We start from the raw sequence: 16,488 nt of genomic DNA, 5'->3' as shown, positions 1-16,488 counted from the left end.
TGTCTGTCTTGGTTACGTGTATGTACCATGCCTTGCAAAATGGTCCATGAGGTGGATATCCAGGCACTACTGGTACAGAAATCATAAGGAATAGTCATAATGTTGTTGCACGTTTCTGATTGAGCTGTAACAGGCAGTCACACAGGTGCTCTGTAGATGCACAGAATCTGTTGCAGCATTCATTTTACGATGTAGTTTGTCACTGGTGTTTTTCTGAAATCTAACCACAACTGCTGAATTACAAATTCCTAGCTGCTTTGAGATGCCCTTTCAAGATTTTTAAAAGGCACTGTGATTCTTGCTGAACCTCACTGAAGGATGGGATTCAGAGACAAGTTCTTCTTTCCATGTAGTACCTGACATGCAAGTAAATTTTACTCGTTTCCTTAGAACAGCTTCTGTTTGCTACTTTTATTTAAGAGGTGATGGTGGTATTTGACACCTCACAATTTTTATAAAGTAGTTGCTGCAAGGTCTTTTAGTCTAGAAAATAGCTTGTGAAATTTAATGAAACCGTTCAAAAATCAGGATGGTTATTAATGAGACTTGAGTCCAGAAATATCTGGGAGCGTGAGGATCCATTTCTTTCTTTGTGTGGTGTGTAGGCTCAAAGTCACACTTAGAATGTGATAGTTACTGTAAGCTTACCTATAGCCAAGATACCTTCTCTGCATAATGAACCTCATATATACATCTGCAGGGTTCAAAGCATATGACCCTAAACTAAATGGAGCTTTTTTGTCAGCTGTGGAAGGGTTTTATGTTCAGCCAGTCCTCCTGCTGCTGAAATCAATAGCTGAAGGTTCCTCTGGATATTAACAGGAGTAGGATGGAGCCCCAAACAACCTACCCAAAACCCTTGCAAAGTATCTATCCTTTCAGATCCAACTACTGACTCTATTCTCAGAGACATTTAACAACATAAAAAGGTTGCAAGAATTGTAAAAAGCCATTTCTGTGAATGACAGAAATAAAAAGAACTGGAAATAAGATTCTGTAGAAGGGGGGTGTTTCTCATTATTTATAGCCTTCATTGTTCAACCACATTTTCTTCAGAGTTTATGGAAATATTCAGTTTCACTTTATCAGGTTAAACATTTTTCAGGTAACAGTTTTGAGAGGAAGGATAGTTGAAATTCAACAGAGGGGATTACTGCTTCTCTTAACGCTTGATGTTAGTCTTCCCTTGATGTGTGCATTTGCCCATGAATGTATTTATTTTTTTTTTTTCCTCTCTGTCTTCAGTTGTTTTGGTTAAGAACTCCTTCATGGAATCCCAATAAGAAACTCAGCATGTGCATTCCAAGCAGTGCTGATTATTCTATCCTCTAACTAAAAATAGACATTGTGCAAGCTGGCACTGAAAAATAATTTAGTGAATAGTAGAGAGGGAGAGAAAGAACAGCCATCTTAACAGCAACGTCAGGCTGTAACTGCTGTATATTCATGAGCATCTGTGTAGATGCAGGGGAAGTGATCCTGTCTGCATAGAGAACTGTGGCTTTGGACTAAGATCACAGAGAACTCTTGTGGGAGGAGGGGGTAAATTGCACATAACCAAGGGTCCCTAAGATTTGTTTAGGAGGATAAATTCTGAATTTTTAAGTTCTGTGTTTTGAATTTTGTGAAGAAGTCCGGGTAGCTAATTGAGGCACCACAGTTCGATGACTAAAGCTAACACCTGTAAACAATCTAATTAACATCAGTTGCTGGTAAATAAAATTTTCTTTAATGTCTTATGTTTGTGTGTTTCTAGAAACAGGACACTGAGCACAGGTGGGGTTTTTGTTTGGTTGATTTTTTTTTTTAGCCTGAAAGTAAACAAAAAACCCAAGTATGCTGTGGTCAGCTGAATGATACCTTTTTCTTTCCATCCTCATTCTTGTTTTTTCTCCCCGCCCCCTTTTTTTTTCCTTTGTTTTTTCTTTTTTCTTTTTCTTTTTTTTTTTTTTTCATTAACAACTTCTTTGTAGAGTGAGCCAGACCTGGAGAAAGGCCTGGAGATGAGAAAATGGGTCCTGTCAGGAATCCTAGCCAGTGAGGAAACCTACCTGAGCCACTTGGAGGCTCTGCTGCTGGTAAGTGCTGGTGGCAGATACCATTTCAAACACTGGTACTTGAATTTTCACTGCTGCTTCCATCCAAAGTTTCCCAGAACTTCACATACCATGGGTTACAAGTTGCCGGGTGCAAAGGGTACCTGTTACTCCTCTTCTCCAGCAGGTAAAGAGAGGCTTAAAGAAAGGACTGGATATGGCACAACCAGGGAGTTGTTAGTGGGTAGTATCTAGGAGACCTATCTTTCAGTATCCGGTACTAGTTATAAGACACATTGCTGTACAGTTGGACAGAGATTAAGGAAATGGAGTGCAAAGGGATTCTAATCACACCATTATTATCCTGGGAAAATCCACCTACCAGGGCTGGCTGATCCCCATGAGAGAATTTGTTAACGTCTAGCTTTTGGGAGTTGTGTGAATGCAAATATCACTTATTAATAGGATGAAAAACAACTCTCTGGAGGGATGTGTTGTAATGTGGCAAGGGTGAACGTACTTGGTTTGCATGATAAAGATTTCCTTCATTCCTCATTTCAGCCTATGAAGCCTTTGAAAGCAGCTGCCACCACCTCTCAGCCTGTGCTGACTAGTCAGCAGATTGAGACAATATTCTTCAAAGTGCCTGAGCTCTACGAGATCCACAAAGAATTCTATGATGGGCTTTTTCCCCGAGTGCAGCAGTGGAGTCACCAGCAACGTGTAGGGGACCTCTTCCAAAAGTTGGTGAGTCAACTACCGTCACCAAAGCTTCTGTTACCTCTCATTCATCTCACAGGTACTGGTACGATTCCCTTTGGTGACTATGCATAGACCAAAGGGATGAAAGCCCGTAGCTGGGTTAGATGAGAGGCTTCTAGCTTCGCCTCACTGCAGTGAAGGGCCTACAGCAGAAGTGGCTGTTTCATTGCCTTTAATTAAAGACTCCAGCAAGCTATGCTACTAATACAAATACAATTTCACAGAAATGTTGAATCTCCAGGTGTCTGCAGTGTCGTCAAACCATTTGCTTTAGAGGAAGATGGGAGAATGGCAGTATTAAAAAGGGTACTTTTTAACACTGACAGCTAAGTGTTTCTCATTATTGCCAAGCTCCCTCACACATACTTCCTTCTCTCTGTGGTGCTTTGCTCTATCTTGTGCTGATTTTCTCTGTTTCATGGTCATCACCTTTGGCTTTGCTTTTCTGCCACCATCCTGGCCTTGATATTCCCCTTGCTGCTGTGCTGATGCAGTCAACCTGCTGCTGAGAATCTCCAGGCAACCTCAACAAAATTCTCTGAGTGCAGAACAGGACAGAGACATACACAGCATATTCCTGAGGCTGAGTTAAAATTGCTGAGTTTCTGAGCCAGATGACAAATTGTTTGCATTCTAGGAGATTCCTTTGGCCCCTTTAGCCTCTCCCCTAGCATGTGCAGAGAGCAAAGGATTAAAGGAGCTGTTTTTTCCTTTTTAGAAAAGAAAAGAATCTCTGCATTCCTGAGGTGCCTCTGATTCTCAGGGTAGGAGTGACATTCCACTGAGGGGTTTATTGGATGGGGAGTGTGCTTTACCAGGGTCACTCAATTGTTAGCAGCTGTGTAGCCCAGCACCAGCCCCATCCCCCTGTGGAGCAGGGGGGAGATGGGCCTGGAAGATGATGTTTTCCATGCACACCAGCAGCTCAAGATCAAAATATGGGAATCTGCTTTTCACTGCCAGCATGTTTTAGCCAGGAGGGGTCAAGTTGGTGCCTTGGTGAGTAGTTCATGGTATGCAATTTCAGCAACTGGTTTAAGAAGACAAAACCACCTGCTGCTGGTTGCTGAAGCAAAGATACAGAAGGCTGCTGAAAGTGGAAGCCTCACAAACTGTATTGAAAGTGTAGTGCAGCAATGGAGATAGCACTAACTGAAGAAGACCTGAATATGTTCTTTACCGCTGCTGGCTGTCAAGCAAGCTTTGACTCACCATACAGCTCTTAGGCCTTTGTTTAAGACCATTTCGTGCTGATGGTGATCACAGGTCTGGGATTTAAGCCCTTCTGGCACTCTATTTTTATGTTCCCCTGATTTTTGTGCATTTGTAACAGAATTGTTGATTTTGTTGTATTAGTATTGGAAGCAAAGGAGCAAATTGCCCTAGTGCAGGAAGCTTTGAACTAGCTTAGCAGTTTCAATTTCTGGTGGTTTGGTACAGTATCGGTGGGAATTGTGAACTCTTTGCTGGATGCTAATAATTCTTGGCAGGCAGCGGGAAGCAGCGAGATGGGAGAGATGGCAAGAACATCAGGCATTACAGGATGTACCTCAAATCTTTTGGAGCAGACTGTTTACTTGTGGTCATGTCATGCAATCTGATGATAAACACTGGAATCCTTGTTGTTATCCTGAGGTCCCTGGGGACATTAATTTTCTTTAATATCACACAAAACAAAGCACTGTAGATTGAAGTTATAGATAGTGCATGCAAGGAGTTTTAGAATTTCATGTGGTCTGGCACAAAGTATGATCCATTTGCAACATCAGGGACTGTTATTCCACCTTTTTCCTGTTGAAACTAAGGAAAAGAAAAAAAAGACGCTAGGCATGTGAGAGTGAAATATGCTTCTAATTTTTGGGGAATATTTTGTACGTATTTTTTATAACTAGAAAGGAAACACTTTAGAACTGTTTTTAGAAATAAAGAAATATTTAGCAAATATTATCACTGATAGTTTTCAGGAATGGAAAAAAATTTAACCAAAAGCCAATTATTTCTACCAAAGCTTGTTTAATTTTCAGTGTGTTCTTTTTAACTGAGAGAGAGAAATCTTAAACCAGTATGAAAACTGTGTGTGAGCTTTAGAACCTCAGTTTTTAATGAAAAAGATGTTTTCACGACAGCACGTTTAGAGGAGGAAAACAAAAGCTTTAGAAAGACTCTTCAGGAGTAGCAGGAAACGAAAGAGCCACACAGGAATGGAGAAGCTTTAAAGCTCTGCCATGTTAGCTGGCAGAGCTAACAGACCATCCAAACCTGTATGTCAGAATTACTGATCATTTGCAGGGCTTCTGACAGCAGCTTCTCCACAGAATTGTGTCCCAGTGGCAAATACAGATTTTATTCTCCACACTGCTGAGGCCAGGTCATCCCTGGCATAAGTGAGTACAGTTTCTTTCAGCTTCAGTCATAACCGTATTATTTTGTATGAGGGTTGAGATTGGTTCCTAATATTTCAGTAAAATGTGCCCTAGGAAATGGCTCGCTGTTTCTTAGCCTCTGCTAGCTAAAGAGATTTGTGCAGGGAACATTCTCCTGAGAGTGGCTTTTTCTCTTCCATCATCTCTTGCACAAAGCTTCATAGAGAATGGGGAACACAGTGATTTATGAGAGAGCAGGAGAGGAAAAGAGCACTGTCTGTGGGAAAGTGAACTGCTCTGCCTGTTGCATGTCCTGGGCAGAAGTGTCAGGGAAGTTGCAGAAATAATAAGGTAAGTGCAAGGTCTTCTGGTAACAAACTTCTCTTTAATGGAGCCCTTTACAGCACTCCACCTGTTTGCTCACTACTGACCATGCACTTGCAGGCATGTTCAAGCTGCTGAGGTGTTTACAGCACAGCCTGTGCAGCTCTGCAACACAAAACCAGCTCTGCAATCCAGACAGGCTTGGAAGCTACCCAGGGATTTCCCAAGCTAGATCTTATGTTCTCTGGCATGAATATGGCTGCAATTCCTAAGTCAGCAAACGGGATCAGTGCTAAGACTCAGTGGTAATTATGGCTTATTACTGCATTCTCAGGCCTGCTCCATCTTCTGGACCAATTGCATATTGCTGCTGCTGGAAAAACTGCCATTTTCTGTCACCTAAGTGCTGCAGTCACTGCCTTCCAAATGGATTATGCTCTGGATCTCTCTTCTGTATTTTCAGCACTCTGCTGCCCTTATAACGATGTTCACTAATGCAGATAGGGGTTAATATCTGGGTTTGATTTAGTGTGTCCATCATGCAAAAGCCAACAAGTAGCTTACTGGGGTCACATTTGTGCTGTTGGGCTGAGTCATTCCTGTCTGATTCATATTTTGTGGCAAATAGCCAGCAGCTCCAGTTACATCAATGAGCCAAAATATTAATAGATAATAATCTGGCAGTTGAGAAGGGAAAAATAGATGGCAGTAATAAGGATGTGTCATTCTCGCAGGCTTCCACATCCTTCACAAACGAATTTGTTCGGCATAGATGGAACTGGGTGCATGGGAGCACCTGTGCTGGTTAAGCAAAGCTGACAGTCAGAGATGTCTTTCTGGACCTGCTCAGCATTCCCTGCAATTCTTTGGCATGAAGGAACGTGACCTGATCATTAGGTGCTGAGGCTGGCCATCCCCAACTGTCTTCATCCCCAGCATTTATTTTATTTTGTTTTGCTTCCTGCAGGCCAGCCAGCTGGGAGTGTACCGGGCCTTTGTGGATAACTATGAAGTTGCTATGGAGACAGCAGAGAAATGCTGCCAAGCCAATGCTCAATTTGCTGAAATCTCTGAGGTAATGTCATGGTATTCAGACACACAAGCCGTCTGGATCTGACTAATACCCTGCGATGTCACTCCTGTCTATCCTCCAAGTGTCTTTGCAGCCCTGACTTCTGGAGGAGTCGTGAGCTCCCATAGACTCACTGCTTCAGCTCATGTTCTTACAGTGATTTATACTTTGGGCTAATAGAGGTTATCACATAGACAGCCTTTATGCGCTGTCCCCACCCAGGGAATCTTGTAAAAACTGGCATTGCTTTGAACTTCTCAGCTCTGTGCCACCTTCATGCATTTCTAGAAGGGAAAGCTGCATTTGAGTTTCTCAAATATTTCTCTTGCTAATGATGCTGCTGACTGTGGTCACATGGCTTGCATTATGGCTGTCAGTGGAATTGCAGGCTTCACTGGCATGGAGAGGAGGAGAGGGTAGCTCTCTGTTTAAAAAGGCAAGTGTGTCAACCGTAATCTATAATATTATTCATTGGGCTGCTCCGATTTCCTCTCTTTAAGAGGAGTACCTTGTATCAAAGCATTTTGAATACTTTCTCAGGCTTCCCAGGCCACTGGCTTTGCCTGCGGTGCATGGTCTCATTGACTCTTTGTATTGTGGTGATTATATCTTGAAGAACTCAGTTGCCAGGAAAACATGAACTTCATATGTGTGTCCTTAAAAACAAGCAGATAAATAATCAGAGCTTAATAATACTGGGGGCGTTTATTGCTCTGAAAAAACTCTTGAGTACATTCAATATTGTATGTCCCTTTAGATTTTTATGGTAAAGGGGTAAAATAAAACATGTTCCCTTTGTGAAATGAGGGAAGCAAGGCTTGCCTTTTGGGACCTGCTACACTCATCAGAGTGCAAATGTTTTCTATTCTTTCCTTTCCTGAGGATTTCCATCAGGTTCTGGTCCTTTGCCTGACCACTTCTGTGCTCTAGTGGTGTCAACTCATTAGTAAAGTAGCTTCCCCTGTGCTTACTTTTCTTTCAGTACTACAATGCATTTCATAGACTTTCCCATTTATTAATAGTGATATGTATAGGTAGTATTACGGTAGTCCCTAGAAGACAGAATAGAGACTAAGGCACCAGGGTCCTGGGCTCTGTGCAAATGTGATCCCTCGGTTTTGCTGTTTTCTGAAGGATAATTCTGAAATCATGCTAGTATCTACTATATTTGGAATGATGGTGATGATACTTTTGCATTTGTGTTCTGGTGAGGATTTCGGAGCTCAGCACACTAATGCATGTAGCTTCACAGTCCATGTGCAAAGAGTCACAAGCATTGTTCCTTTTCTGCCATGAGACAGCTGACTTGTCCAAGGTCACCCAGCTCTGAGTACAGGTATAAGGAAGTATAACCTGGGGGTACTGAATCCCAATCCTGTACTTTATTTATTGGTGGTGTAGACATGCTGTGACAATGGCTGCATCCTTATGGACATGTCTTTCTCCTGCAGGTGATTTAAAAACTCCACCATCCCTGTCGCTATAGGTGGTTCCCTGCTTTGCTCATCTCTGTTGACGTGTACTCCTAAGAAAATCGCTTAATATTTGAGATGTGTGGGTGCCTGTGACATGGAAATGGTGGATTTACCAAGAAGGAAAGCACATTTTTCCTTCACTGACTTGAACTGTGATAGGGCTGTCCTCCATTCACACTTAGGCCCTCCCTTGGAGGAGCAGATAGTCTCTTACATTCCCATGTGATATTTCAAGGTGATTGACCATCTGCTACGTGGGTTTTCTTTTTCTTTTAGAATCTAAAGGCTAGAAGCACAAAGGAATCTAAAGATCAGACGACGAAAAATTCCTTGGAAAGTGAGTGATCCATGCAGAGGAGACTGTGGTTTGTCAGGACTGTGTGGAGGCTGTTGCCAAACCTCCACTCTCCCTTTTTCTTTTTAAATGCTGGAAGGTTATGGAGTCTCTGCTGGCTCTACCTGGGAAATCAGTTCCCTTTTGCTAAGTAGCAGAGCTCGTGCATAGTAAGCTGCATGCATGCATGGGGAAGACCCTGCCCAGCTTAAAACCTCATCAGTCCCTTTGGGCAAAACCAGGCCAACCAAAGGACTGCTGTGATTTTAAAAGAACATCTGCTACCCAGTGATAGCAGAAACGCAATCCTAGCAGTTATTGTTATATGGGGTTTGCTCTATGGTAGCATCTAGAGAGCCTGGTCAAGATCAGGTTCCATGGTGCTTGTCTCTGTGCACATAAGTAGAAGACAACCCATGTTATAAGAAGCTTCCATACTCACTAATACAAAAGCCAATCCCCTTCCTGTTTTGGCCTATTATCAGGATTTGGAAGCACTCAACATGTCATGCTGAACTCCAGAAGGAGGAATGCACTGCCAACCTTTCAGGGACCTCCTTGGCAACTTTAAGAGTGCAAGGCCCAATTCTGACCTGTGGGACCAGGCAGGTTGCCAGGGAATTGTCAGAAGTGTGCCATGCTGTGTGCAGTTGTTCTGTACTACCTTGTGTGCTCCTCATCCACTGTCTGGCAGGGCGTGCTCACAGGTGGGCGTCTGTTTGCTGTGGAGCATGTTTATTTCCTCTGTGTGTTCATGTGTGTTTTATTGGCTGTGCAGCACATCAACCTTAGAGAAGGAAATTTTCCAGTAGCTCATTAGTTAATAAACCTGTGCCTGTACAATTCAGTTGCATTGGACAAGTTGCTCTGTAGTGGCTGTGTTTAGGTACCTTTTCCTTACGTTCCTGCTGCTTTTTTTTCACAGCTCTATTATACAAGCCAGTGGATCGAGTGACTCGCAGCACACTTGTCCTGCATGTAAGTATCTGAAGGGTAGTTTTCGAACTTTAGGCCCCTTTCTATTTTCTTCGCCCTTCAAATTTTCTATGGAGCTGCAGGACTGCAAAAATAAACCTGTCATGCTGCATAAGAGCCTCTTCCCTTTATACTAAAGGGAGGGAGTCCATAGGTGGACCCTGCTACCTCTTCAGTGGTGTTACCAAGAAGTGCAGAGTATTATCCTCTTCCTCTAGAGATAAAGCCTTGCTCTAATCTGTAAGAAGAAGCTGGAGCATCTTGTCCTACAGCTCTAGTTAGGGGCCTTCAGACCCTTCCGCTTTCCAGTGCGGCTCATGGTTCTGTCTTTGTTTGTGTTCCTGGTGTCAGGATTTGCTCAAGCACACTCCAGTGAGCCACCCTGATCATCCACTCCTGCAGGATGCTCTGCGGATCTCGCAGAACTTCCTCTCCAGCATCAACGAGGAGATCACTCCTCGTCGGCAGTCCATGACTGTAAAGAAGGGGGAGGTGAGTCTTCCTGCTTTCGTTATTTTCTCAGTTTCTAAATTCTGGTTGTGCCTTTTCTGGAGAGCGGACTAGGAAGTTATGCTATTAATTCATTTGTTGCTAAGATACAGTTTATGCAGTGTCCTTGTCTCTAAAGGATGTGGTACAGCTCCTCTCTGTTTTCTGTTTGGAAAACAGTTTGGAAACCCAAAGGAAAAGTATGATTAGAGTTTTGTCCTTAGCATTGTTATAATAATTTGTCATACATAATTTCTATGATGCACATTGCTATGCACTAAATGGGTTTGTATTTTACCTGCAAACTGAAACCAAACAGGAAGCCTGGGAGGAGAAAAAGGTGAGAAAACATCAGAAATCATAAAAGATTAGGAAAAACTGTTTTCCAGAATCTTCATTCTCGCCATAAAACTCATTTTTTGCATCCTCATTTCTAAAGAAGAATGTTGTAAATGGGACTAGGAAGCAAAACAAATGGAATGAGTTGGGAAAGCTAAGGGAGGTGATTGACTCCTAAGGGTGTAATATAGCTCTTCTCAGCTCTGCTAGGAGCTGGACTACACCCAGAAAGTTCTAAGATGTGCAGTTCCTTTATCTGCATGCAATGTTGTGCAAGGAGGGCATAAAGCTACACATCAGTAAAGGCCTGCATGCCTCAATGGGCTTGATTCATCTGCCTCGTAATTTCATTAGAAAGCAATTCAGTCCTTCCTGATGAGGAAAGGCCAGGACTGACAGAAGTATTAGGAGAGAGAAGGATGTAGGAGATTGGACAAAAGAGAGGTGCAGCTCAGATAGTATATGTGTAAGAGGAATTGTGGCAGCATGCCAGAGACACTGGCTGATCAAAAGTGACCCAAATTACCCTGTGCAAAAACATCTCTTACAAAGCCCAGGAGATTGTTAAGATACCATGAACCTTCATGATGTATTCCCAAATCCTGTCAGCTAAACATGCTTGCTTTTAGCTGTTAAACTGATTTTCAGCTGACAGAGATTTGCTAGAAGCTGCAGTACTGGGAATTTGGTGCACTTTGTCCTTCAAGTCTTGCTTATTGTCTCATTTTGTCAACTTGAGGAAGTCTGCAGCTGAGAGAAGAAGAGGAGGGGCTGAGCAATTGGAGGCTGAGGTAGAAGCTCAGACATCAGTCACCAGGGCCTCAGCGATAGTAGATGGCCTCATTAAAGTGGATGCTGATTGAGTCGTAGCAGAAATCGCAGACTAGAATGCCCCCTCGCAGGGGAGGGAGCACTTTGTGTTCTTCAGTTGTCTGTCAGCATCTCAATGAGGGATGCAGCCTTTGAAAAGTGTCATGCAGAATCCTAATGAGGTGCCAGAGCCCAGGCAGAGGGGCAGGCTCAGGAGGATCATCCTGATCTCTTTTTGGAGTGGTGTATTTGTCAGATCTTAGAAAGCAGGAAGGTGAGGTTTGTCAGGATTGGGCTCAGCAGGCCTGTTCACACTCTTATTGGTCCTGCAGTGACTCCATGTATGATGTGGGGAGGGAAAGAAGGGGACGTGCCCAAGGAGAGGGCTGTAGGTGTGCTGGAGGGGACTGGGAACCCTCTGTGCTCTCCCTCCCTGCACACAGCTTGCACTGAGCCCAGGAAAGAAAAGGACTTGCTTCTGATGCTTCCTAGAGTTTGCCTTCCACTCTGGGAATTTGATGGTGGATACCTTCTTCAGTCATTTGGCAGCAATATCCTACTTTTTTCAAAGCAATAATGCCCCAGTTGACACCACTCTGTGTCTAGAGAGTAGGTATGTTCAGTCTCTGCATAGTAATCCAGAGACACAAATCTGCTTCCAGCTACTCCATGTGAGTTAGTGATGACTGCTCCTTCCTATAAGCTACTCAGCTTGGGGTCATAGCTGGGTTTTGTTTATGCCTGTAAATCTTTCCTCTTCTACTTATCCTTTCCTCCCACTCGCCTTGCTTGTGCTTCCCCTAGGGTGACAGGACAGTGTGCAGTTTGCATCTCCTAATTGACTGCTCTCAATGCATAATGCATTTTTTATTTTAATGAATCACCAACTTGCTTTGATGGCTTTTTTCATTATTTGTCTTCCTCCCATTGAAATTTCCTTGGTGGAAAGGAAGGAGGGAAAACAGCCCTTTCCCCTCATGTATTGCTTAGGTGCTGATCTCCAGTTATCTTTTTTCCCCAGTCCTTGCCTTTTATGTGGAATATTTTTCCCCTTTGAGTGCATTGTGGGGAGGAGTCAAATCTCCTTTGCCAGCCTCTTGCTCTAGCTCTTTTTTTCAGGATTGCTTTGAACTGGGGAAAGCAGCCAGTTGTTAATCTCCCTAGTGACAGGCTGCTAAGGAGAGGAGTACAGGTCAGGAGAGAGTACAGGCTCATCAGCACAGTATTCCTCCCTTTTGAAAAAGGTGATTCCCTGCTCCGGGAGCACCGACTGTCTGACCTGCCTGCTGTCAGGTGTTCTTCCTGCACACCAGCCCCCTGTTCTGCTTGGCTCAGTAGGCTTTTTTCTAATTCTAGACATATGCATATAAACTGAAAGTCTTCTGACGTGTGGACCTGGTTTAATTTGCTGGCCTGAATGAGTATTTCAGGTAGTGCAAGGAGATGGGAACAAAGGGAGTAAAACCATTCACCAGAGGGACAGAAAGGGCTACAACAGGGAAGGCAATATTGGTGGGTTAAGCCTACGAACACATAGTTTGCTCCTTGCTGCCTGCCAGGCTGACTGTAGCTAGTCTTCTCTGCTTTGTGGTTTGAGGGTTGCGTTACGGAGGAGCCAGGAAAGCACCAGACCCAGCCTGGCCACACAGGGGAGCCAGGAGGGCTTATGTGCTGGTTTTGGCTGGGATAGAGTTAATTTTCTTCACAGTAGCTAGTATGGGGCTATGTTTTGGATTTGTGCTGGAAACAGTGTTGATAACACAGGGATGTTTTCGTTACTGCTGAGCAGTGCTTACACAGAGTCAAGGCCTTTTCTGCTTCCCACCAGCGAGCAGGCTGGGGGTGCACGAGAAGCTGGGAGGGGACATGGCTGGGACAGCTGACCCCAACTGACCCAAGGGATGTTCCACACCGTATGGCGTCATGCTCAGCATATAAAGCTGGGGAAAGAAGAAGGAAGGGGGGGACGTTCAGAGCGATGGTGTTTGTCTTCCCAAGTCACCGTGACGCGTGATGGAGCCCTGCTTTCCTGGAGATGGCTGAACACCTGCCTGCCGATGGGCAGTAGTGGATGAATTCCTTGTTTTGTTTTGCTTCCGTGTGCGGCTTTTGCTTTACCTATTAAGCTGTCTTTATCTTAACCCATGAGTTTTTCTCACTTTTACCCTTCTGATTCTCTCCCCCATCCCACCAGGGGGGAGTGAGCGAGCAGCTGGGTGGTGCTTGGTTGCCAGCTGGGGTTAAACTGCGACAGCTTATCTGGGCTTTTGGGTCTGTTTCCATTCAGCCTGATCTGCTACATTCTCTTGCTCCCTTCTTTTCTTGCCATCTTTCTACTTTTGTAATTTTACTTTTTTACTTTTTTTTTGATGGATTATCTGCCAGTATCCACTTTGCCAATCCTCTAAATAACCAAACAAAGGCATGGAGGGAAAGGGGGTCTGAGTAGCACTGTACCTTCTGACTCTGAATGTGAGTGGTAGAGAATCTTCCACCCCTTAGGACCATGGAGCAGGCATCTTACTTGCTCACTGCTGATCATTCTTCACCACTATCCACTTTGCTTAAATAGGGAACCTGTTTAAGGTTCTACAGGGGATGGTCCCTTGGGGAAGCAGGAAAATGAATGCTTTGAGGTGAAGGATGTGCCACTATTATGTGCCAGAAGGAAGGGAGTAATAACCTTTCTAGTGTTATTAACAGAGCAGCTATATGGACTGCATGGGTTTGTTTTTTTTTTTTCAACTAATCCTGGATGCAAATGACTGTAGAGCTTGTGTTGTCTTTCCCTGCCAGAAGTAAAGGCTTGTGTTTCCAGCTAATTCAGCTCATTCTTGTAAAGCAGGAATTAATGAAACTGCAAAAAATTGTAGAGTTCATTTGGGAGATGATGGTTCCTTTCTTGACTGCTGCTCGTCTAATGCTCTTTGCAGGATGTTCTTTCAGGGCAGTTCAGACCAACCTGAGTAGTGGTGGCTGCCATTCTGCCTTGCCCCTGGCTGTGCAGTCCCACCCTCTCTGAAGTGTTCACACTGATATTTGTGTGATCCCACAGCAGCATGAAGGAATGGAGCTGCCTAAAAATGAAGCCTTTTTGAGTTTTGGGTCACTTTGCTGGCTGAGTGGCTTAGTGTCTGGTCTCATCAGCACCAGTCCAGACACAAGAGGGCTGACAGGCAGTTCCTTCTGGGATCAAGCCCACTAGATCACATATTGGATCAGCTTATGCTACTCTGTACCTTTTCCCTTGCCCTGGAGAGAAGAGGCTGCTTGGCAAGCTGCTCTACCATTTTTCTAAATGTGGTTTTAAACTGCAGTCGAAGGACTGGGTATCATTGCCTTAGGCTCCCGTTCAACTTGGTAGAGACCAAGTGTGCTAGGGAAGAGAAAGGACAAAGGACATTGGCAAGGGAGCAGAAGTACAAAGTAAAGCCTGTGAAAAGTTGGGAGCTAAGCTTAGACACAGGCAGCCACGCACAGCTTGAGGCCTGGTGCCTACTGCTTCTGGAGGCCCTGGGCAGGTGTTGGCAATAGAGCACTCAAAAGTGATCTTGGATGCTTCACACTGTCTTACAGCTGGAGTCAGAGCGCTCCTGGTGACAGGAGCTTTGGAAAGAAAAAAGAAAGGCTATTAAAATGCTCAAAGAGCAGCCGGTTTAGCTCCCTAGGCAGAGCATCCCTTTATTCTGCAATGCTGGTCTTGCAACACGCACACACACACAAGGAATCATTTTCTTCCTACGCTCTGCAGAAAGCCAAACCACCTCTTCCTTACTGACATATGCCAATACTCATCTCCCGCTTTTACCCTTCTCCTCCTCCTGCATCACACATGTTCCAGTCCTTCCTGGGGCTCTCACCCACACATGCTGCAGGCCTCTGCTGTCACCACATCGGATGAGCTCTTTCCTCGGCACACAAGTCAGGAGACAGCCTTTTGTACAGCTGTAGTTCTGGATGAGTAGATTTTTAAATTCCACTTTTTGTAATGTGTCTTAGACAAGCTGGTCTTCTGCCACACTTTCTGGAGTTAAACAGTACGTGACAGCAGCAGGATTTATCATATGTAAACAGCACAAAAACACTGTAGGATGAATAGATGAGCATACAGGTAGTCGTGAGGTTGGTAGCAGAGGAGGGGGAGATGCTCACTGATAGAGGTAAGAGGAGGAGGACAGCAACAGGCAATCCAAAGAGGATATCCAAGCGCTGAAGGACGTACAGGGAGAGCTCTTTTGTCCAAAGCACTGAGGTGGGTGTGAGAAGAAGCACATGAAAACATGCAAAGGAAAGCAGAGCCTAGAAGGGAGACTTGGGACTTACATTGCACCAGTACAGGAGCTTTGCAAGAGCCACTGAAGGTAACAGTCAGCCCAGGCCCTGTTTGAGAGATTAAAGATGATCCTAATTCACTCCATTGTGATACAAAGTAGAAGTTTTGCCCCAGGCCTCCTGGAACATCTTTCTATGAGCTGAGCTGAGCTCCTGTGCTGGACACCTGACAGTCTTGGGGCTGTCTGTAGAAGAAAGGGGGTCACTGCCACTGTACTGCCACTCTGATCCTAAACTTATGTTTTCTTGGATGTTTATGTGGTGTTTCTGTAGTCTATATGTCATTTCAGGGTATTTTAGGAAACCTTTAGCACCTTTGTTAACCTTAGCAGAGTAACTTTGGAAACAAGGTAGAGAGATGGTTTCCCACATGTAGGCTATTGTATGTCATGTACAGCAGGATCACCCAGCCAAAAGACCTCATGTTTCAGGAGATCTTGTTTAACAGGAGGCCACCAAAGGAATAGCTGTTGCTGGCCCTGGGTGGGGGGAGTTGACCAAAGTGGGCTTTGGTTCCCAAACTGCTAGAGAAGGCCCGTGGACCTGAGGTTGCACAGGCATCTGACCGGCACAAGTCCTGTCTGAGGGGGTTGCTGGCTCCCCCAGCGTGGGGCAGGATGGGCTGACTCATGTCAGGAGGTCCAGGAAGGTGCCCTGTGCTCACTCACTGTGGGGTTTGGCAGGGATCTGGTAAGCCAGTTGGGAAATCCTTTTATTGTTTACCTCTGACCTGCTGAACCCTCCCAGCAAGATGAATCACTTGCAACAAAGGATGTGGCCCTTTGCTGGAAGCGCTCCTCCTCTGCTCCACTGATGCTGAGCAGCCTGGGGCATGCCTGTTGCGTCCAGCCCTAACTAAAGTCCTGTTTTCCAAGAGAAGCTGGTAGTTAGATCTAATATCAAGCTCCACACCCTTGTGAGGAGAGATTTCCTAACTTGATCCACAAATGTTTTCTCCTGTCCTCTCCTCCCCAGATACTTGATTGCTTTTGTGGCAGTTTATCCCTGCTGCTTGCTGAAGGGAGACCTTCCCAACTAGCTCGTGAGCGAGAACATATGAAGTATGAAAGGTCTGGGAAGCTGAGTGTTTTCCTCTGAGTGGCTGACTGGAATACATCCCTTTCACCTCTTTACTTCTGTTCCAGTCAAGCTTAGGAAATACAGCCTTGTCTTCTTC

At 44.6% G+C, this 16,488-nt stretch overlaps 1 protein-coding gene across 3 annotated transcripts in view; it reads left to right on the top strand.

Moving 5' to 3' along the window:
* Positions 1-16,488, top strand: part of BCR (BCR activator of RhoGEF and GTPase) — a 107,097-nt gene that overhangs the window by 59,354 nt on the left and 31,255 nt on the right. For all 3 annotated transcript variants that reach the window (XR_012996561.1, XR_012996560.1, XM_076353111.1), the window contains exons 3-8: positions 1,974-2,078; positions 2,598-2,783; positions 6,453-6,560; positions 8,309-8,369; positions 9,292-9,344; positions 9,693-9,833. Coding sequence is in view for 1 of the 3 variants with exons in the window: in XM_076353111.1 (XP_076209226.1) it covers positions 1,974-2,078; positions 2,598-2,783; positions 6,453-6,560; positions 8,309-8,369; positions 9,292-9,344; positions 9,693-9,833 (654 nt within the window). In the remaining 2 variants the exon portion in view is untranslated. The remainder of the gene's footprint in view (positions 1-1,973; positions 2,079-2,597; positions 2,784-6,452; positions 6,561-8,308; positions 8,370-9,291; positions 9,345-9,692; positions 9,834-16,488) is intronic.

The sequence above is a fragment of the Aptenodytes patagonicus genome, chromosome 15 (assembly GCF_965638725.1).
Source record: "Aptenodytes patagonicus chromosome 15, bAptPat1.pri.cur, whole genome shotgun sequence".
NCBI classification, from domain to species: Eukaryota; Metazoa; Chordata; class Aves; order Sphenisciformes; family Spheniscidae; genus Aptenodytes; species Aptenodytes patagonicus.
The sequence above is the reverse complement of the archived record's forward strand: the minus strand, read 5'-3'. Positions and strand labels throughout refer to the sequence as shown.